Here is a 21,996-nt window from a genome sequence, read left to right as displayed (position 1 = left end):
CAAGACGCAAAAAAAAGTTTCAGAAGTCATATGGCAGTGATTACGTCACACCAAGCTCACATGACAAGATCACTTGCAGAAAAGAATTGTGAGGAAGTAGTTTGCATGAGTTGAACTGAAAAAAAAACCGCTACGTGATACACCACTAGTAGCAGCGACTTGCGAAATTTCAAATTCGAACCATAGGAGTATAGAAGGTTCAATTGACGTTATAACGGTCACGTGGTTGCAGACGGTATAAATGAGCGGCGACTTCCGGGCCACGTCAGTTGTTCATCTGCTACCGACGAGTGCGCACATTGGCTGCGCATGTGCTGAATGGTGCGATCCCCCTCATTGCAGCAGCGCATGCTTTCCCATTTCTCCAGTGGGGGTCGCCGCGGTGCTCCTAAACGTTTTTCTGCTTCATCTTTCGTCCACTGGCGCGTCGCCCGTGCGTCGCCTTTAAAATTCTGGCGCCCCGCCCGAGCTTTGGCCTCGCGTTGTTGTTGTCTTGCACCGGCCTCGCATCCGGAGCTGTCACTTCAATTCCGCATTCGTCGCTCATCCTTCACGTCATCGCCGAACTCGACGTCAACTCACCGCCTGTCGACTACTACTCTGGGCACCTTTTTTCTGGGGGACCGCGTGGTTTGCCAGGGGACGCTCTTGCCGTAGCGTGTTCTTGCAGTATGCGGCCAAGCAATGATACCATCGTCGGTTGTAGTCGCGGTATTTTAAGTTTAGCCATGTCCGTTAGCGCGTATTTTCTTCTTGGCTAATTTTCTGGAGTTTCCGTCCAGAAGCCTGTGCCAGGGCCAATTTTCCCCATGTATTGTAAAACCCTTCGAGAAGAGTACGCTGTCAGGCCTGGTTACACTTTGAAGGGACAACAAAACAGACGGGGCACGGGGAGGGGGGGGGGGGGGGGGGGGGGCTATGTTTCTGCCATCAAAGAGTACTTGTAATTAAATTCTGCGGATCATATACCAGTTAGAAAACTCTTTTTCCGAATACGGGAATCCTCCTTGGCAATATTCGGAAGAAAGCGCTCAAGTGCATCGCCTATTAACTTTCGCCCAAAGTAGCCAGTGACAGCCGACAGCTTTGCAGCACTCAAGAACAGTTTGTTTTTCTGCCCCAGATAGCGCGACAGTTTGACTCGCCTCTATTACGGGCGCGGTGTAATATATTCGTACACCGTGATTACGAGCCAGTCGCTGCGCCTGCCAGTTTTTAAAACATGTGGTGCTGTTGGAGAAGTTTGTAACTCTTACAGATAACGTTAGCAAAACCTTTCCAGCTATGCACCAATTGTGCCTTTTTTTTTAATAATGTTACATGACTTTCATCGTCAGTCATGTATGCGCAAGAGCTTATGTTTGAAGGGACCATGAATACAAATTGAAGTTGTCCTGCTTTGTTAGATTTCCGCGTTAAAAATGCAGAGAGGCTACTTTCACTTCAAAGGATAAGATATGAAAGGTTAAAAAGAAGTGAAATAGAGGTACCACCGTCAGCTGTCATTTTCGCAAGGGAACTCAGATAGCGTCAATGTGGTTGCTGATCTCTGAGGCTATTTCTTTTCAAAACGCTGATCACTGAGTCCAAATTTGTATGGTTGCTGATCTCTGAAGCTAGAACACAGCGCGATTATCTTCAAAACGGTGATCACGGAGCCTTTTTTTTTTTTTTGTTAGTGACGTCGTGAATTTGAATCGAGTGGAGGGAAAGGAATGTTCCATTTTTGAATGTAATCCTCTTGACAATCAGTTCGTAAAATTGCTGCTGGAGAAACAACATAGCCACAAAGAACCGTTCATTCGATTCTTATTGAAAACGAAAACTAAACGAGGTTTTCCTCGGTGTTTCATTAACGGCTTTAGCGGCATATTAACAGATACATTTATCAAACCGTGCACCATGCAGCCTTTACCGGAGGACCGGTAGCCCGCGCCCCGTCAGTGCGCATGCGCAGATTGCCTTAGAAGGCACCAGATGGCGTCAGATACCCGCCAGATGCGCGCACGCCTGCCGAATCGGGACCAATCAGCACGTACACACTGGCGTTATGGGCGGACTCCCGGGACTCCGTTAAGGGTAACACGGCACACGGTACGCTAAAGGTGTCGATTAATGCGTTAGGCGTCGATGCAGCTAGGAAATGGCGATCAATGTAACGCGTTGCGCGTGGTATAACGAACCTGGGTATGTCACCTCGAATATAACGAATTTTTTTGTGTTCATCTCGGATACAACGATCTCGGATGAGTTCGCCTCAGGTATAACTATCAAGTGTAACAATGCGGATATAACGAACGATGGCAATGCATTCCAACGATACACCGAGGATCGCCTCAGAGTTTCTTGACAGTGCGGCAGTTGATCCGTTAATAGACCATTGGTCACACTTATGGTTGTCCAAATGTTTAGCGGAATCCCCCAAGGTGGAGTAGATTTGTAATAAGGGAGTAATTCCTCATTGACGTCCACCCAAGCGCAGCCATACGGCTACAAAGGAAAGCTATACAGCTTTCTCTGGAACTTCGCAGTTAAAGAAAAATTCGTCCTGGTTCGGGGTTCGAACCCGGGCCCACCGCTTCACCGGAGCAGTCGCTCTACCAATTGAGCTAACCGGGACGGCAAGCTTATGGTAGGGCGAGAGCGAATTGATCAATAACTCGAAGTGGGGACAGTGTGGACCAAATGTTTAGAGGAGTCCCCCAAGGCGGAGATTTGTAATAAGGAGTTAATTACTCATTGACGTCCACCCAAGCTCAGCCATATGGTGGTCCCGGGTTCGAACCCCGGACCAGGACGAATTTTTCTTTCACTGCTAAGTTTCTGAGAAAGCTGTATAGCTTTCCTTTGTAGCCGTATGGCTGCGCTTGGGTGGACGTCAATGAGTAATTACTCCCCTTTTACATACTAATGGTTCCACTTACAAATGACAGTGAGAAATGGCGGATTTAAAGAATTTGACTAAAATCTGCTCCTTTTTTTCTTTCTCCCCGTGCGCAGTGAGGAAGGAGAACGAAAACCTGTTCCGGCTGCCGACGTCCACGGCAGCCACCACGACGGTGGGCACCGTGACGGCGACAGCGACGACCGCGTTCGGCCCGGACAACGCGACGCTCACGGCCGCAGCAGTGGCCGTGGGCTGACCCTCCTCGAGGGTGCGACTGCCGCCCCGGCGACGGGACGCGCCGGCCGACGGGGCGGCGAGGCGATCTGCCCAGCCCCAGAGAACTGCTGCGCGAACTACTGCCCTGTTCGGCTGGGACTCGACATCGGCCCAAGGGACGATGATGTGGGAGAAGGCTGTGCCGCCGTCGGCCGAAGCGTGATTTCGACTGTTCAGCGGTGGAGAACCGGTGTATTTCGTTGCGGCTATACCGGTCAGAGCTCCAGCGTTAGACGGGTTTAAATCTTTTGTTCCTGTCTGCGGTGAGCCGGTTACGAAACGGAATTTAACAGGCGTTGTCAGGCATTAACGAAAAATGTTGTTTTATCTATTTTACTCCATCAAGTGAGAGATGCGAGAAGAACGACAAAAGTGCCCCGAATAAGTGATATTCACAGGGAGAGGATTGGATTTCGAATTTGAAACGCCGCGCCGCAAAAACAAAAAAAAAAACGCGGGCTTGCTTGAGCCCAAATAGCTCTCAAATTGTCGAGACAGCCTCGGATGACTGGATTCGAAACCTTGGCGCCATTTATCCCATACGTAATTGCTGTTGCCTGTGTCTCTCGAACAGTGTTCGCTACATTTGCGACGAAAGTGCCACACGCATACAAAGGGCTCGTCATTCTTACGGAAGCGGTACATTTCTGCCCCGAATTAGGGGCCCCCATCACCTGCCCGTTCTCCACCGCTGAACTTGTGAAATCAAGCCGTCGGGAAGAACTCGTTGCTCAAAGTGGTTCTGGCCGCCTTCAGCTTGCCGCCCGCCGGTGGATTTCGGAATGAGATCTACAGTGTGACGTCGGACCCGTGGCCGTTCGGAGGCTCGCCTGTGCGTGACAGTGTGCCAGCGGACATTCTAGCCGCCAGAAGGGCTGCTGGACCGCGCAGGGCGCTGGATCCACCCCGAGTGCACACTGGGCTCTGCAGCCATCGCCAGCGCCACCAGTGTGTTACAGGCCTGTCAGTGAGAAGGACGCCCTGTGCGTTGATCGCAGTCACCAGTGTTGCGACTGCTCTCTCGTTTCCCTTTCCCTCTGTTTCTTTCGTTGAGCCATTCTCGTCACGTATCGCTCAGTCCTCGATAAGGCGAGGCGAGGGAGAGTGGCTTGCGTGTATGACCGTCAATGGTGTTTTTCTTTGTGTCGTAGATGTTTGCGTTTCAAGCGGGGAGAGAAAGAACGGCCTCTAGGGACCATGAATGAAAGTGCTGAGAGGATAAGCGTAAAATCTGTAGTCACTTAACGTTTTGAAACAAGTAGACTTGCATCTGGAGCAACAGCTGATATCTACTAACTGCTGCACCGTTATCAGAGAAGCGATTAATTCTTTAAGTGGAGACCGCCTCTTCTGTTCATATAAAAAAAAACGCCTTTCAGTGCGTCAGAAGATTGTCCCAAGACACCAAAGCAACTACAGAGCGCTACAAGTGCATGTATTGTATCCACATGCAGAGGTGTATTTATAGTGAGAAGAGGGAGTCGCACCTTCGCTCCTCTTTCCCGTCTCCGCCACGCTAGAAATATTGCCTAGGAAAGCCACGTTGAACCCCCGTTTTGACTGTTTTTTCGGCAAAAAAGTCCAAAAGATGCATGGTTCAAACGGGACCAACTAAGGCAGAGGCAGTCATCATGAACGAAGTTCCCGTGGTAAGTTGCTAATGGAATAACTTATTTACAAAAGAACCAAAAAAAGTCTGTTGTCTGCAAATACTGACGCAGGCTGTTCGCAAGCTGTGTAAAAGAAATTCACGAAAACAAGAAACATTGTTTATTTAAATACGGAGCACGGCTGACGTTCCTAATCTTTGAATGAATGAGCATGCCCTTGCTTGAAACTGCTAGTATAGGCTTACAGGTTGTTGAAGGTTGCCATCTAGGTGCCGTACCGTTTAAATGGTAGCTATGAAGCGTTGCTGGAGCCCCTTCTGAAATTGGATGTATTCTTTCATGGTCCCTAATGAGCCGCGACTCATATGTTTAGACACGTTTGATGATAACTCGACTGACACTACCCCGCGATTGACGAAAGAAACTATATATAGATGTTATGAAGAATTGTCAACTCGTTATCGTCTTGCAGTCGGTGATAGTTCGTTTTGTAGAGGACATGTACAGTTTTCTGTAGCCGTGTTTCACCAGCGACTCTAGATTGGCGGCCTCCATAGCTAACAATAAGTAACAGGAAGCCTGCCTCGAAAATTATCTCTCAGAGCGCACGCAAAAATGACAATAGTTGCGTGACGATGGGAGGGCAGAACGTTTTAAGTAAGCATGTCAGAAGTTATAGGAAGCTCGCAGTAACAAAATAAAATGAGCGTGCATGCGACGCGCGTATTGCTTTTCGTGACACAACACAAGCATAAGGAAAGCGCTATTTTTATCCGGGAAACAAGAAAAAATACTGAGCATACAGTAGAGAGAGAAAAAAAAGATGCATTCTACGATTTATACTGCCGGCGTTCACCGCAATCAGAAACGCAGGAACGTTATGAAAATATGTCATCAGGCATCAAAAGCAAGACCTGCTGAACTGCAGACCTGCACAGATGGCGGGGTCCTATAAAGCAGAGTGCGCCAACTTTCGTTAGCTTTTTGGCCGTTGAGGGCGCTCGGTTGCCCTGTTCGTCTGCTATGATCATCATCATCGTTTGCCATTTCGTGCGTACTATTTAATCACTTTATTTTATCCTTCTCTGCTATCTTAACATCAGTAACGACTATTTCTGCTCTAAAGGAATATTAAAAAAGTCTTCCTTTTTGGCCGCTTTCTTTTCGTCTGCACCACCATGCCTAACTCAGATAAATGAATGATAATAATGACGTAGACAAGATAAACTGTCCTGTTTGAAACAAAATGATGAAGGAGGCCATTTTCTCAACAGGCGTACATTAGCGCCACACTACCCGTAATGTTGCTAACCTGGCGGCAAAACGCGTAACTAGAACGTGCTGGAGCAGTGCTATCTGTGCAAGGTGTGTACTTCGGTAGGTCCTGATCGAAAGACCTGCCGCTTTCAGTCAGTTAAAAATGAACGTTGCTCACAGAGCCATGCTGCAATTATGACGTCGCAGTTAGCTTGAGGCCGTTTCACGTGATATAAAATGAGCACGTAAAATGGCGCTGTGTAGAGGGAAAGCGATAGGCGTACAAAGCTCTTCGCCCTAGCAACACACGTTCAAGACACCAGCGTTCGCTCACACATTGAGGTTTGCTTTCTCGTTTCTTTCATTCATAAGTGAGGCGGCGGCGTTTTTTATATCTCCGTGCTTTTCCACAGTCACCACGCAAAACAGGAGTCATTCGTCGGTTTTCGCCATACACCGCCAGTATAGCGTTTCTTGTATAAACGACTGGCCACGGTTCGCCCCCCTAGAGACATCGCACACTGATACTATTTTACGCACTTTCGCGCATCAGGGAAGTAATCACCAGACCGGAAGAAGGAGGAGGCAGGAACCGGAAGTGAAATCCGTGTGACCCCCACACAAGACTACACACAATTGACTATCCCCGTTTTATACGAACGCCTGGATATTTCGCTCCCGCAGTCGCCAACCCACGACCTGCAGGCACGACCCAATCCAAAAACGGCAGCCGTTGCTATACTTGAGATCAGAAGCTTTTCCTCGACATTCAGAGACACGTATACGTCACCGCCAAAGTGTACAATTCCAAAATTTCGTGAAATAAACGCGCGCTTATTGCTGAACCCGCGTTGGAGCTGGCGTTAAAATTGGCAAGCGCACTACTCCGCACTACTCCGGTGTCGACACTTTTGTAATGGCTGCGTTTCGAGCACAACGTGCCTGACGGCATATGAAATGGCTGCTTCGTTCAGCGCCAAAGCTGCCAAACAAATCGCTGAAAACAACCACGATCTCAGTGCACTACATGAAAACAAGGAAAAAAAAGGAAAGAGGCGCACCTACATGAAGAATAGTCATAGTTTAGACAATCGCAGTGAGACAGTTTTTAAGTGGGCGACGGTATACATTTATAAACGCAGGACGGATAGCGTCGCTTCCACGTGAAGACGCGATTGCCAGCGCGTGCTGAAAACTTTACTCGCGCGCGTCACCGTCTCGCTCTTTTTTTTTTTTGTTTAGCAGTGAGTGTAGTCATCCGTAGGATGTCTCGTGTTCAGGTCAGACTATCTCTGTGCAGCTCTCCAATTCCATTGGTAATCTGACGGGATCGTCGAGCAGACGGTCGTTCAGCGTCTCATGCAGAACCGCAGTGGTGAAACGGACGAGAGTATGCGCATAGGGCGCATGCCAGTTGCCCTGTCGTCTGCTGGGCTGTTCTGCTTACGAGACACTGCCCCCGCTGCTCGACTTCTCGTGAGCAGACGAGCAACAGGTGTAGTGTCACGCATAGAGTTTCTTACTGTTAACTAGAGGGAAAGCTGGCGCCCCGCCAATGGGAATTTGCGTGAAGCCCCCTCAAAACCACTTCAGCCACCATGGGCGCTCAAAGCATCATGGGCCGGTGAGCTACCGACTGCCGAACTACAAGCTTTGGCAAAAAATAATGCAAAAATAAACGCTTTTCGATAATCAAGAATGCCCTAACATTCAATATCCTGTCTGATGATTGCACCAAATGAGCAGAAAAGCATGTAAATGCAAAGTTTGCCCAAAATAAGAGATGGCTAGCTCTCCTATTGGCCAAGTAGTGAGCACTACAAAAACTAATATTTCGTGCTTAACAGGCGCACTTTTAAAAGTAAATATGTTTAAAAAAATATGTTGTTTCTTAAACACTTTAAAAGGCTCTTTAATGGCACTTCGGAGAAGAAAAGCCTTTTACTCGCGTGTTGTGGTGTTGTGGTTTCGCTACTATGGATTTTACACACTGCGTTCGCTCCAAAGTCGTCTGCGCAAACACGAGCAGCGTTTTCGGAATGAAGCGTCCCAGTAGCGACACTCCGTGTTCCCGAAAAAATCCGACTGTCCCGCACCAGGTAGCTCACCGGCCCATGATGCTTTGAGCGTCCATGGTAGCTTAAGTGCAGCGCCGCCAGCTTTACCTCTGGGTAATATTACTGTAAGAAACTATGGTGTCACGTAAGCAGAACAGCCCAGCAGACGACAGGGCAACTTGCAAGCGCCCCATGCGCATGCGTGGAGTCCGTTTCGCCACTACGTTCCTGCAAGGGACTTCAACGACCGTCTGGTCGGCGATCCCGTCATATTACCAATGAAATCGGAGAGCTGTTCGTCGCCGCAGACCCCACCGCCGTGCGGCGACCTTGCTCCAACGCGCTTGCGCTGCTAGAAAGTAGAGCCTGGCCGAAGCAACGCTCCCACGTCAACACGCAGCATTGTGCGCGGCTGTAACTTTTCTAGCTGAGGCGATTTCCTGTTGGCAAATTCCGCGCCGCTTTTGCTGCAAGTGCTAGAGCTTACGGTAGCGGATATGGACGAACCGTAAGCCTCGCGATGCAAGGCCATGGTGACTGAACACGGAGTGAATCTCGTGACATGGATGGCGCAACAATACGTCGGCACAAAAACTATCATAAAAAGAATTGTCGCAAGTGCAGTGAGCCCACAGTGTTTACTTTCAGCATCCGTAGGATCAACACTAGAAAGGAAAATAGCCCGATTACGAAAGCTGCACCTCTTGGAAGATATGGCCCTTTGGAGAGTGAGCATGTTTTTTGCAGTGTTCGCACGAAGTGCAGTGACAGTTGGCTAATTGCGCACTAATCAGGCACAATCCAATATCGCGTGGTTTGCTGGAGACTTCGAGTGTGCTCATTATTTCCCTTTCGACAGGCGCTTCTCCTAGCTTTCTGACAACATGCGCCGGCACTGCGCCAGAGACGAAACAGTCACGAACCACACGCGAGAGCTATCTGAACTCACGCTCTTCCGTCCTCGCTTCATTAGGCGCGCATTGTTGTCTGCTTTGGAATGCACGACCTCTTGAGTGCAGTGAGACGTTCACCGTGTTGACAGTGAGGAAAAACTAGAGAACGCGGTGTTTCTTGTGCGCTATGGAACAGGTAGTGTTGACTGGGAATGGCATTGTTGTATACACCGAGCAGCGAGTTCTGCAAGCTTGGAGTTCCAGCTGGACAGAGTTAATTCTAGGCATGCGTAGATCGTTTTATATGGGCACAGTGTGCTGTTTGCAAGCTTTTGCAAGCGCCAGAAAAAGGGGCAATGTTCCAAATATGGGTGCATAACTCTAGCCGCTGTCACAGCGGGTAACGAAGGAGAACGCTTAAATTATTTTGCGCGATCATGCAGGATACATATTAAGGAGAGAAAAAACACACGAAGCATTCATTATCTCCGGACCCCTAAAAGCCTCTCTACAGCTACGCTACCGACCGACTCGTCAAAGAGTCGCAACGTTTGAGTCTTGGGTTCCGAGCAGCCAATTAGCATTAAAAAAATGTTTATCCAGGCAAGAAGACGAGCGCTCTAATACAATGTAGCAGAACAGATAGTTGGGCTAATTGGGACATATTCATATTTGGGTAGAAACCGCGCGAACGGACGAAGCAACGAGAACGAGGAAACACCTAGACAAGCACTGTGTATTAGACGTCTGCCACTAAATCTGCGAACACGCGATTACGAGCTATATGCTACGGGCGTTAAAAGTGGCAAAAAAATCCTTATTTCTTAACCGGAACGCTTCTCGACCTCAGAGCATCGCTAACGGCTATTGAAGGTGCCATTACGGCTAAAAGCATCGACGAGATTGCAAACCATTGAGCTAGCCGAACGCGTACAGCCCCCATTTCTAAGTTCCTGATTAGGCTCCGGTTTTCGACAATTAAGGCAACAAATTTTCTAGAAACCTGTACACCATCCAGAATTACCAGTTCAACAATGATCAGGCGAGTTCAGGTCGGATCTGCTGTTATTTTCGAAAGTCGCTCTACCTTGGAGGATTGCCTAGAGCATGCAGGTATTTTAGGTCATAGCGTATACAGCTCGTTCGGTCGAAAAGCCGTCGGCGTAGTTGTAGTACGCACCGCGTGTCGGTAATAATCGGATGCTGTGTGAAAAAAATCGTATCATAGTGATTTAGTGCTCTAGTGATTGATGACCGATTGGTGCGTGATAGGCGATGACGAGCTAATGAAATCATTCTAATTAAATGGATAATTGAAGAAATGAAAGAATGTAAAAAAATTGAAAAAAAGGGTTCAAAGGGTTTCAAAGGTATCAAAATGCTCGGAATGAAAAGACAATGTTTGCTGATGCTAATTAGGGAAATTTAAAGTTTTTAATTCATCAATCTATTAATTGAAACAATTGAAAAAAAATTAAAATAGTTGAATGGAAAACCTGCTCGGGATGAAAAACCTAAGCTACTACACCATTGCATTAAAGCTTTAGAGTTCTCTCCAATTTTGTTTTCTTTTTTTATCCTAAAGGGCCGCGTGATTTCCAGCATCACGTTCCGTCTGGTAATAGCCACTGTCCAATATCACATTTCTTGACAGAGCCAGCCATAAAGGCCCGGAAAAAAAAATTGGCAGTTATCTGTCATCTGCAGCGACATACAGTGGCACACCAAACCATCGTGCACACAGTGAGATGCTGTGCAAAAGTATTTATTTCTACGTCTGGCCTTTTCCGTTAGGGATTCGACGCCAAGACTTCTCAGTTTATTTTTTTCTATCTCCTCTGTTCTCACTGTCGGCTAACCAGCCAAGCACAACCGGCAAATTGACTGAAGAAAAAAAAAGCATGCCATAAAATGCAACGCCTAACCGAAATCGGCAGGTAAAGAACAAGCGGGCCCCTGGCCGAGACAAAATGCTAAAATTGTTTCCGACGGCTATGAGAGTTCAGCATGTCCTTGGAAAATTCAAACGAAGAAATCTCCGGCAGAACCTTTGCCGATATAAACTTCAAAAGTGTGCCCGTTGAGAACTCGTTGCTCGCATCGCAATGCCTTGTTCGAACTGCTCGCAAGTATGGTCACCGAGAGGAAAACACGCGAAGTCCTTCCTGTTTTCCTGGCTCTGCTGTCCCTTCGCTCGCAGGAAAGACTGCGTTCGACGAAGTAGCGGCAGCGCATCTTTGCGACACGGAGCGTTCTGTTCGAGCATTGTCATCGGATGAGTGCTTGTGCATACAACATTCTCGAGCCTTCTCTTTCTGTTCCATTCCCAGCTAAGTGCGTGCCAAAGCCATGTGTGATGTTGTATTTGCAATGTGCTACTTGTATGTTTCTAGTCACTCATTAGGTTTATATCGCAAGGAGGCAAATAAAGTACTACCGCAAACGACTGAGGCCCGGACATTTGTTTCAAAAAAAAAAAGCTTCTAGCTGTACGGCTGCATAGCGTTGCCAAGCGCGTTGACGGCACTGGGAGACGCATCTGCGTTACGCAATGCTTTTTCGACAAAGTGGTGAGTACTTTCCAGGGCAGCTCGTGCTCTGACGAAAAAAGTTCACAGGGACGCCTAATTACATTACGGGTTAGCAATGCGATATCATTTTCAATTATTAGTTGTAAGTCAGCGCTTGTGTGTCAACCTGTCTGTGCTGTCGTTTTTCAGTGTCGCACTTGTAATTCATCATGGAACACCAACTAGCCCGCACAGTCGCCTTATTGAATATCATTAGGAGCTGTTGATGCTTTTACCGGAAATGACGTCACTTCCTGTCTTGTGACGTCATTTTCCTACAGCGAGAACTACCCGTTCTGGTGACGTCACTTCTCTCCAGCCAATGGGACTTGTCTGGTGTGGTGACGTCAATTCCCCCTAGTCGATCAACGAATTTTATGACCGACGACACATTCCCCGATAAGGCTTCTTTGCTGTGACACTAAAAGAACTCTCACATCATTTTTCATCCCGCGGGACGCAGTGATAGTGGTAGGTAAAGAAGACTGTTCTGGTTGGCTACCCTGCACTGGGTGAAAGGTAAGAAGCTATGTAGAAACATAAAGGCAATAAAGGAATGGAGTAAGAACCCAATACATCAGTTGAAGGCGTACTGGTGGAAAACTCCAAGCTATCGGACAAGTACGACGGCCTCATCGACCGGAACAGTGCCTTGCAAGCCATTAGGGCTGGTGGTTGAAGTGGCCACCACCCGAGAGCTTGTCTTCCGCTGGCGGGAGAGGAAATCGAAAGCGTAGGACAGCATTTGTCTGTCAGCGTTTAACACATCGCATATAGGGACCAAGGAAGATGGCATTCTTCCCTTCAGAGAATGAACAAGGCGCTCCAGTCTGCTAGGCGAAGCTTCGACAAGAGGGCTCGTCCCACACTTGTCTCAGACTTGGCTGCGACTAAGTCATCTTGTCGATACGTTGGCTACTAGACCTAGGCTGCCGTTGGGTGAGTGGGCAGCTCGGGAGATTTGACAGGTAGGTGGCTGGTGGGTAGTGTTTCTGAAAGGTGGAGGCTTCACTCACCGAGATTTGCACAGATGAAGCCAGCATTTTCGCCAAGGGCCACTGCTACTGCTCACACAGTGCAGTAAATTTCCCAAAATACCTTCTATTCGCTACTAATTATGAAGGTGTCGCACAGAGCACGGAAGCAAAACAATTTTCAAAGTGTGTAGCTCAGTACCTGTTTTTAAAACTCATTTTCTGGGATACTTTTCGTGTATGCAAGTGGAAATGCCTTACCGACGAAAACAAGCAAACATGGAGAACAGCACACCAGTACACAGCGTGACCCAAAACATTGATGGGGGCGCGTGCTGGTCGCCACCCACATTTCGCCCCCATCAATCTGAAACCTAATAAGTGGTGCACGGTACATCGGGAGGCTACAGGCGTCGCTCAGAATCAGAGGACTCAAATCAAATCTTTATTTTTTCATGTACGCGTAGGCACATGAAACGGCTGAAGGAAAAAAGCTGCCTTTTGGAAGCTTGTCTGACCCGCAGGATGTTTATTTCGTCCAGAGGGGATGTTTACACAGATACGTGAAAGGTGACGATGAATGTTTATTATCTCGTTGTTAATTTTGCTCGTTTGAGACCAACCGCGACCGCCGTCTTCACTGTGCTCCACGACCGCATGAAAGCACTGTAAGAGTCGCCCACTGGGCCGTCTTCCGAAAACTGAGCGAACGGCAAACCTTGTGACACTGAGCATAATGTGCTATCAGCGTCAGATTAAACGAGAATGAGACAGCTTAAAAACGAATTAATGCAAGCGCAGTTTATTTCCCCATGGCAAGCTCTACGATCGCAACCTGAAACAGTCAATGCCCAGTGTCCAGCGCAGAGTCCGCTTTATTACGGCTAATGTGCGAGATCACGTCAACAGTCTCGAAATAGATGGCATGGCCCCGGTATGTGCGCTCTAGTTTCATTGGAAACATGACAGCACGTACACGATAGTTTTAGTGCCAAAACGCTACTCAAAACGGTCCCAACCAAGAATCTTGTATGAAGCCTCGGAGCAAATCGGGTGAGCTAGGGTTAGTTACGGAGGAGCGTCTCTCCAGCTGCAGCCAATGGGAGCAAAGTCGGAAGAGCGTCTCGCCAGCTGTAGCCAATGGGAGGAGGGCATCGCGGCAGCTGCCGCCGACTGAAGAGACGGTATGGAGAAGAAGAGTAAGAAGCGCGACGCTTCTCACGCAAACCTCCGAGCAGCAATTGGCCCTTCAGACTGGCAGTATGTTCATCACTCAACTTGCTGCTCTGCTCATCATTTACCCTAAGAGCTTCTCGCCAAGCAGCTGTCAAGGCTTGCTCTACAATGTGGGCACAGACAAGCCATTCGACATGTCCGAGCTCCCTGCTACCCTACAGCTAGAGCAGAGACCTGAAAGTTTAGGGCCTCTGCAAACTCCTCCGCCCTCGTGACAATCAGCAACGTTTGGGCAACAAAAAAAAATTATTGTGTACCAACAAAACAGTGCAGTACATACATATCATCCCCTAAGGCATCACACAAACAGAACCAAACAATGCTGCGCCATACAAAGGTCTTTCAGAGCTGAGCGTAAATGGTTCTATTCATTCTAAAGCCGCGAAAGCCCCCCATAGTGTGTCAGTCTCTTCCTGAGCCCTCGTCTGTACGCTGTTTTCTTAACATTGTATATCCCCAACCGGTCCCTCTCTGAACGGTCCACTACCCAGCAAGCTTGAAAAGCTTTTGAAACACATGGTCCTTAATTGAGCGCCTCATCTGGCATCTGCCCCGCCGCGGTGGCTCAGTGGTTCCGGCGCTCGGCTGCTGGCCCGAAAGACGTGGGTTCGATCCCGGCCGCGGCGGCTGAATTTCGATGGAGGCGAAATTCTAGAGGCCCGTGTGCAGTGCGATGTCAGTGCACGCTAATTACCGGAGCCCTTCACCACGGCGTCCCTCATACCCTGAGCCGCTTTGGGACGTTAAACCCCAATAAACCAAACCAATCATTTGGCTTCTAGAACACAGCAGGATTTCGCCAAAGGCTGAGCGACCAGGACGCGTGGTTCGTCCTATGGCGTCAGTTTCTCGGTGGTGTCGCGGCGCACCAGCTATCTCGAACCCGGGCTCCGTTTGGTAGCGTGTTGAGTCTTCGGACTGAGGAAAGGCTGAAGCTTCGAAGTTTGGGAAAACGAAAACAAGCGAGTTTAATGGCATCTTTACGAAACTTATTTACATACCGAAAAAAGAAAGTCAAAATTTAAGAGTTCATAGCGTCGAGCGACTGATGAGCCTTTTCGACAGGGCTCCGAGCCTCCTTTCGCACTCAGCACCGTCCTTAAATCCCCTAAGGTTCCGCCCCTCCATCAGTCGGAGGCCAATCCAACACGAGGCACATTTCCCCAAGATGGGCACCAATCAAATTTTCACAGCACTGTAGCAGGCGGAATCACTCGTTGGAGAGTGAACGCGTGGGAACGGGAGAGGACAAAATTCCAAGACCGCTGCTATAATTCCTGTAGTGCAACAGCACGAGTGCAAGCGGCTCCATGTGAACGAAAACACATGTGGTCCTTGCGACGCCGCGGGCCTCAACTGCGGCGAGCTCTCTACGGTGTGGCCGGCTCCAGACGGGAACAGGTAATCCCTTGATGGCTCCATCCCTTTATTTCCCCGAACGGGCGCCCTTGGTTCCGTCCGTCGTTGGTCGCTGTCCCCGGGCTTCCTTCTCCGGGGAGGTCATCCCCACCCAGCGAAGCGTGAGAAAATCCCGCAAGCACATTCTCAGCGCAGCATCCTTCTTTGGGGTCGTCGTCTGGTCAAACGCGGGTCGCAAGCTGTTTCATAACAGCGTCCAATCATGCGGTCAGTCAAAGAGGTTCATGGCTGAATACGGTAGCAAGCCCTTCGACTCCGTCGCCAACCAGCCGTTAATGGAGAACACGAAGCTATCTAAGCTGCGTTGCTGCATGCTCACATTATCAAACCAATTTCGGTTAACCAGTGTGCCGAATCCAATGGTCCCTAACGAACGTCAAAATAGTCCATGCGGAGGATCACATCTTTCTTCCTAGAGTTAATTTCATCACAGTTGACCTAGCTTCGCTCGCCCGCATTGTTCAGTTTAAGGAAGGCCAGACTTTCACCCTTTCTTAAAAGTCGTCCCATTGTTGCTCTTCATCTGTATGCTTAAGAAATCACCGTCTAGACGATGACACGGTGAGTGCTCCAGCGATAACGCGATCTTTAACTCTGGAGTCCCGCGAGATTCTTTTCATACACTGTGGGCATGGCCCCCGTGCCCGAGGAGACAAATTTCGGCGTAATTTTCAGCGGCCCTCGCACCGCGGCAAAAGCCGCCCGCAACTAGACCAGTCTATAAATGGTGAAAACACAGCGCAACACGACAATAGTCAGCCAAAGAAAACAGCGAGATCTTCAACGGTTGACCTGTTGTCTTCGTCGCAATTCGCATGTGGTCTTCTTACGTTGTGTTTGCGCCATTGATTTGAACCAATTCTTCGATGCAGCTATCTCTTAGCCACTACATTACGGTAGAATGATTCGACGTAAGCCTTCACCTAGACCCCAATGCGCCCCTCGGTCCAGATGGCAATAATATTGGTACTTGTGCAACAAAATTTATTCCTCAAGGCTATTCCCTTCTTTACCATACGTACGAGGTTACCCATTTCTACTGAATTGTAATTAAAAGAACGGGAAGCGGGCTACTTTCCTATAGCATGTTATACAGCGACAACTAACACGTACGCATATCGAAGCGGAATTAAGATTACAAAATCTATACCATGAAGTGGACCGTATCGTCACTGGCCTACCGAAACGCAGGCCCATTAAAGGGATACTGAGGCGGTTTTCCAATCAGCTAACCTTCTAGGGTTTTGAAGTACTGTCATTGCTGATCACGTCTGTGAAATTATTTTTTCGATTTTGGCTAAAACAGTGGCGCAATCACCAATTAAAAATGCGATGTTTAAATTTCCCGCGCCCCGCGCGAGCGCAGGAGAGGGGAACAGCGGAGAGGGAAACCTCGTCCATGTCGGCCAGCGTGACGTCATGTTGAGGAGCCGGGGATGCTTCGGCGCACCCGAGCGCGCTTTCAGCGCGCGTTGTTTCTCGTGCTGCATGCGTTGTTCCTCGTACTGCGTGCGTTGTGACGTACAAAGCGTGTCAGCTGACCTTGAGAATCAGATTCAACAGGCACTACTCTGCGTTCGTATCCACGAACAACTACGGCCGCGACTGTGTCGTCTTCCACTGTTTTCCGCAAGATCACAAGCTCGCAGCGCAACCGCTCGCTTCTGTGACGAAGAATTCAAGCCGACTAAAGCAAGCTTACTCTGCTCGAAACACTTTCGTAAGAGCGGCTACAGGCAGAGCTTGTCCTAGTGTGATCTCTGGAGATTTCTGTCGAAAAGGCGCGGCTGAACCATGACACAGTTCCATTGATTTCCTCGCGCATAAGAGGCGTGTCACCATTCCGAAGAAGCGCCTCTTTTAAAAGTAGAAACATGCTCACTTAGCCCCTGAAGAAACCTTATAGAGGCTTAAGCATGTGTCGCTCTCCTCAGCTTAGGTGCGGCCAGACCACCTGAGACGTGCTCAGCAAGGCTCGGTTAGTGATTTTATACTCGGTTCGACGTGTCCAAGCAAGTAAGCAAGCAAGCAGAGCAAAGCACAATAAAGCAAAGCAAGCAAGCATCGAAGCTCTTCATATGCGGCATCTCGTTTAATCCTAGCTAAGCAATTAAAATGAAAGCGTTCGACGTTGATTTCGGATGCAAATTTATGAGAGAAATGAATGCCAACCGAGTTTTTGCAAAAAAACGCCGCAACCTTACTCGGTTTCTTCATCAAGTTGTGGCAGCGGGCGAGTTGCAGCTAGCTTGGCTTTTAAACACACATATAGTTGGCAACTACTTCACTGAACCTAAACTGCAAATCTAGGAAGGGCGAACGTTTCCGATGCAGCGATTAATATTTTCTGGCATCTGCTGAACGCGCCAGGAGTGAAGCGTATTTGTGCGCGTATTTGGCTTGGTTTCCAGCACACCATGATTGCGTCACTATCTTGTGGTCACATGCCTCGCAGTGCTTGGCCACTGCGCTTCGCTAATTTTGACACCAACTTTGTGCTCCTTCATCGTTCACTTGAAATACTTTCTTGCCCCAACCTGCAACGCCGGGTACTGAGAACAGGATTTTTTGTACACAGTGCTTTGGGCCTTTTCTTTAGGATGACGCTCTTCCGGGCGAGCCAGGAGGCGTCCGGTGGTGGTAATTGACTTGAGCATTGTTCGCACCCCTTCCTTTCCGAGAATACGAGCCGAGGTTGTGCTGGCACCTTTTACGCATGGTCTGCATCGCGTCTTTGACGCTGGCGTATGCTTGTGCTAGGCATAGAATTTTTTGCTTGCGTCTTTTTTGGTTTCAAGCGATACGTGGAATGAGCAAACTGTAGTATCCTTTTCTTCGGTGGTCAGTAAAAAAAAATACTCGCCGTATTCGCTTTTACAACGACACGGAAAGCTGCAATCTGCCCTCAACGCAGCGCCGGCTCCGCATCGGCAGCTTCTCCAGTCCTCAAAGTGACGTCACGACCTCTCTTGACCAATCACGGGCGACGGCGCGCCGCGCGGCGTGCCCCGCGGCACAGGCCGCATATTTCGGCTAAAAAAGGCAGTTCGCGCTTGTTTTTGCCTTATTTCGATGCGATATTCCAGTATACAGCATGAAAAACTATAGGATGCCGCTGCCAGCCCGATTTTCAGAAAAAGTGCTTCAGTCTCCCTTTAACAAGCTCTAAGCAGCCAATGGAATGACAGTGTGGTCACATATCCCGAAGTCTAGAATGACCGTCTGAACAAGGTATGCAAGCAGCCCCGAATCTCTGAAGAGTTTCCAATGGCATCGAAAACAAACGCGTCCTCAGGATGACTTCAACTCTCCGTTGGAACCCATGACCTCACTTACCGATCTAGAGCCACGGCAAGTGCCATGACCAGATAACTCGGAGCGACGCAAGCTCTGGACCAATGTGTCATGCCGCAGCATCCCACAGAATAACGTACGCCAACGCAGCTATCTCCTCTAATATGCCAACCACTGGTCTTCACCAGCGGTGGTGAGGAGCAACGACGGCAGCCGGGTTCCTTAAGCCCAGGACACTGATATGCGCCCACTCAACTGTGAACACGACGACGTTCACGTTTCTTCTCCAAATAGCACAGTGGGCAGCGTAAACCTTTCCTCCTGAGGCCGTAAAGCCCACATTTCGCCCATTTACGGATTCGTACCGCGCGTACTAAACGAGTGTAGTATTGAGCGGCAGCCCGTCGATGGTGGCATAGTCGTCGTGCTTCAAGAAGTCCAATTAAAATTAAGCATTGATGCCAACATCCTGGGTGCTCACACGCGCATACGCCAAAAGCGTTTAAAGATTTGTTGATGGATTTAAATCTGCCAAAACAACATTGTGGTCTCTGAATCCCGGCGTAGTAATGGGCTGCTGATGAATCTTAACCACGGACGGTTCCTTAACATGCTCCAAAATCTCAGTGCATCACTTCTTGCGAAATTTTCCTCAATTCAAATGCGAGCGCTGCAGCCGAAATCGAAGCTTCGAACACGGGCATCGAAGACAACCTTGGTTGGCTCCAGCAGCAGTATGCAAGATGGCATTCGCGTCGAACGGATTTATCATATGGCCGGGCACAAAGACTCGCCCTTTCGACGTCTCGGTTTTCAGAGAGATCACCATGCAAAGACGATATGCGAGGCCTTTCGACATCTCTGCGAACAGAAGGAAACGCCCTGACTACCTATACCACACGCCGTTCCAGCGATGTCGGAGGAAGCGCAGAGCGGCACGCAGACTCAAATCCGTCACCTAGCGACACTGGCCTGTCGTTGGATCTAAGGCACAAGTATTTTAAAGGCACCTCAACAAAGAAACGCCCCGTCGCTGCCGCTGCCCCGGCTGCGGAGTCAGTTTTGTTTGGAGCTTCACACACAAAGAAGTTTACGAGACTCCCCGGTAATATCCACCGGGTCGTGTGTGGCAACTTGTGTTCTTTCCATGGCAGAAAAATTGCTGCCGTCGCTCTGCTCTAGACGAAGCTAGTGAAGTTCATATACGAAGGCACGAGCAAGCTGCTTCATGGTAGTCTACGACTAAGATGCTATCCTTCGAGGGCACCGTGACTACATGATGGAGATAGTGCTGCTCCGCAGAAGCCATGGCAAGAGTGAGTACGACGGGAGTTCAGTTTATGTCAGGGTATTTCTAAAGCGCGAATGAGTGCGTATAGTTTCAGCAGGGTTCAGGGCTTTACAGCGCTAGCTGTTATCGCGAAGTTCACCTGCCTATGTGTTGTCCGCCGTCCAGAAGTGTCTCACTCGAGATCACTCGAGATCACGTGGTCAACCCGTGCACGCTGACTGTACTTAAAGGAGGGATGCTGGTAGAGCCACCCCAGATGCGGGACGGGAAGGGCGTGAAAATGGAAAAAGAAATTGTCTTCGGGAAAGGAAACAGCGGCGTAACTCACTTCTCGGTGGACATCTCAACCATGCTATGAAGTAAATGAGGACGATGGAGGGAAAAAATTGGCAGTGGCTTAGCTATGGTTAAGCCTGGATATACAAGCGGAAAGGTTCAGTTACGCTTGGTGACGTCATGGCTGTCGCAGCTCGCGCACAATGCACTGGGAGCACGACGATAACGGTGGCGGCGTTCGGCCGTCCACACACTGCCTGTACGGAGGCGGAGGGGGAGGCGCGCGTGTAGTGAATACGGTGCTGTCTTAGAAGGTTGCTATAGAGACATGTGCTGTGGTGTCCACTCCTTGCGGGTGTACACCAAGGTATGAGAGACAGGCGTTTCCTTTCTTAAAACCAATTTTCATTTCATTTTCCTTCCCTTACGGCCCGGTTCGGGTGTCCACCGAGATATGAGAGTTTCCTGGCGCACTCTTTGTTTTCATTTATTTATTTTTGATATTTTATTTCTTTCATTGCATTCTCTCATTTCTGTGCTTATTTTTATTTTTGCGTTGGCGTGACGTCGCTCTGTTTCGCGCATGCGCAGAAGTGGCAAATCTGGCCTCCGGCTCACGCGAAGCGCGGTGTTGGCTAACCTAGTGAAGCTTTTCGCTTCAAAAGTGAAATGAAGTAAGGGGTGAAGGGTGCCATAGCGTAGGGCACAGGAATAATTTCGACTACCTGGGAATCTTTAACGTGCATTAGCATAGCACAGCACACGAGGGCCTTTAGAGTTCCGCCTTCAATGAAAACGCGAAAAATGTGTCTGTCGGTGGTGTTTTCTCAAGCCTCAACTTACCGCCTGCACATTTCTCAGGTGGAAAAGTGCAGACGGAAATTGGGGATGGGAGAAGACGGAGAGGGAATACGAAGAAAGAAGGAGGCGACGGTTGGGGGAGATGCACTATCCGCTCCCCACAGAGTGTCTGGGAGGGGTTTGGGGACGTCACGCTGAAAGCAAGTGCAATTCAGAAGGGCACTTTAGGCACTCCCACGCGCCTCTTCCGACGCCCACGATTAGGGAAAGTGTGCAAAACAATGGCAGTTTCTAGAGCGTAGGCGCGCTCTTTTTCTTTGTTTTTTTTTTCCTTTCACCATTCTTGCGTGCTTTCTTGGGAATGTGCTTTGCGCCACCTTTTGAGACCGCTGGGGAAACGCGAGTCTGTGCTTTGCGTTCTGGCGAAAAAAGCGAATTGTCGTGTGTGTTCCTTGGGCACATCGCTTCACAGAGGCGATTCACAGAGGCACATAGTGTCTCTATTTTGACACTATGTACGTGAATATTTTCCAGTCATTCTAAGGACGCTAGTCAATATTTCATCCCAACCGTGGATTCTTACCCTGAATGCGGAGGCATTTTCGACAAGTGTCAATGCGCCGAAGCCGCAAAAGACGTTGAGGTGACCACGCAACCGCAATGCTGAAACGACCATTTGGTAAGCACTTGTTCTTATTTGTCCATGCGCTTTCTGCGTTGTGCACACAGCTGCAGGCTGGGCAGGCCCTAGAAAATTTTAAACAATAAAGCCATGTTTAAAGATAGAAAAGTTTTGAAACCAGAATTTTACGTGAAATTCGAATTCAGATCAAACACCTCTCCCGCGAAATTTTAGAGATACTGGCGTTAAACTCATCTTCCTACGACCATCTTTTTTTCCGCGTTCTGTAAGAAAACGCCAACTTGAAACGACTTCCTGCCTACACCCCTGGGGGCGGACTCATGGGCCCCGGGTGCCAGACGGCCTAGCTGCTACACTGGCCTGTGCATTTCTTTCTTTTCCCAGCGTACTTTATTGGTTTTTGCGGACGTAGTTCACTTTTGTTGGTCGATTTATATCTTCCATTTTTTGAATGTCTGAGCAGATAGCGCGCTAAAATGCTCTTTTCTTGTTCTATTAATGGTTTCGAAGCA

General features: G+C 48.9%; 1 protein-coding gene across 1 annotated transcript in view; it reads left to right on the top strand.

Annotated features, from left to right (window-relative positions):
* Positions 1-3,667, top strand: part of LOC149339192 (uncharacterized) — a 212,672-nt gene extending 209,005 nt beyond the window's left edge. Inside the window, exon 2 of the mRNA XM_089550419.1 lies at positions 3,001-3,667. Coding sequence (XP_089406545.1) covers positions 3,001-3,143 — 143 coding nt within the window. The 3' untranslated portion in view covers positions 3,144-3,667. The remainder of the gene's footprint in view (positions 1-3,000) is intronic.
* The last annotated feature ends 18,329 nt before the right edge of the window (positions 3,668-21,996 follow it).

The sequence above is a fragment of the Amblyomma mixtum genome, chromosome 6 (genome assembly GCF_055824585.1).
Source record: "Amblyomma mixtum isolate Tamu chromosome 6, ASM5582458v1, whole genome shotgun sequence".
Classification (NCBI taxonomy): Eukaryota; Metazoa; Arthropoda; class Arachnida; order Ixodida; family Ixodidae; genus Amblyomma; species Amblyomma mixtum.
Note: the sequence above shows the minus strand (reverse complement) of the source record. Positions and strands in the feature narration are given on the sequence as shown.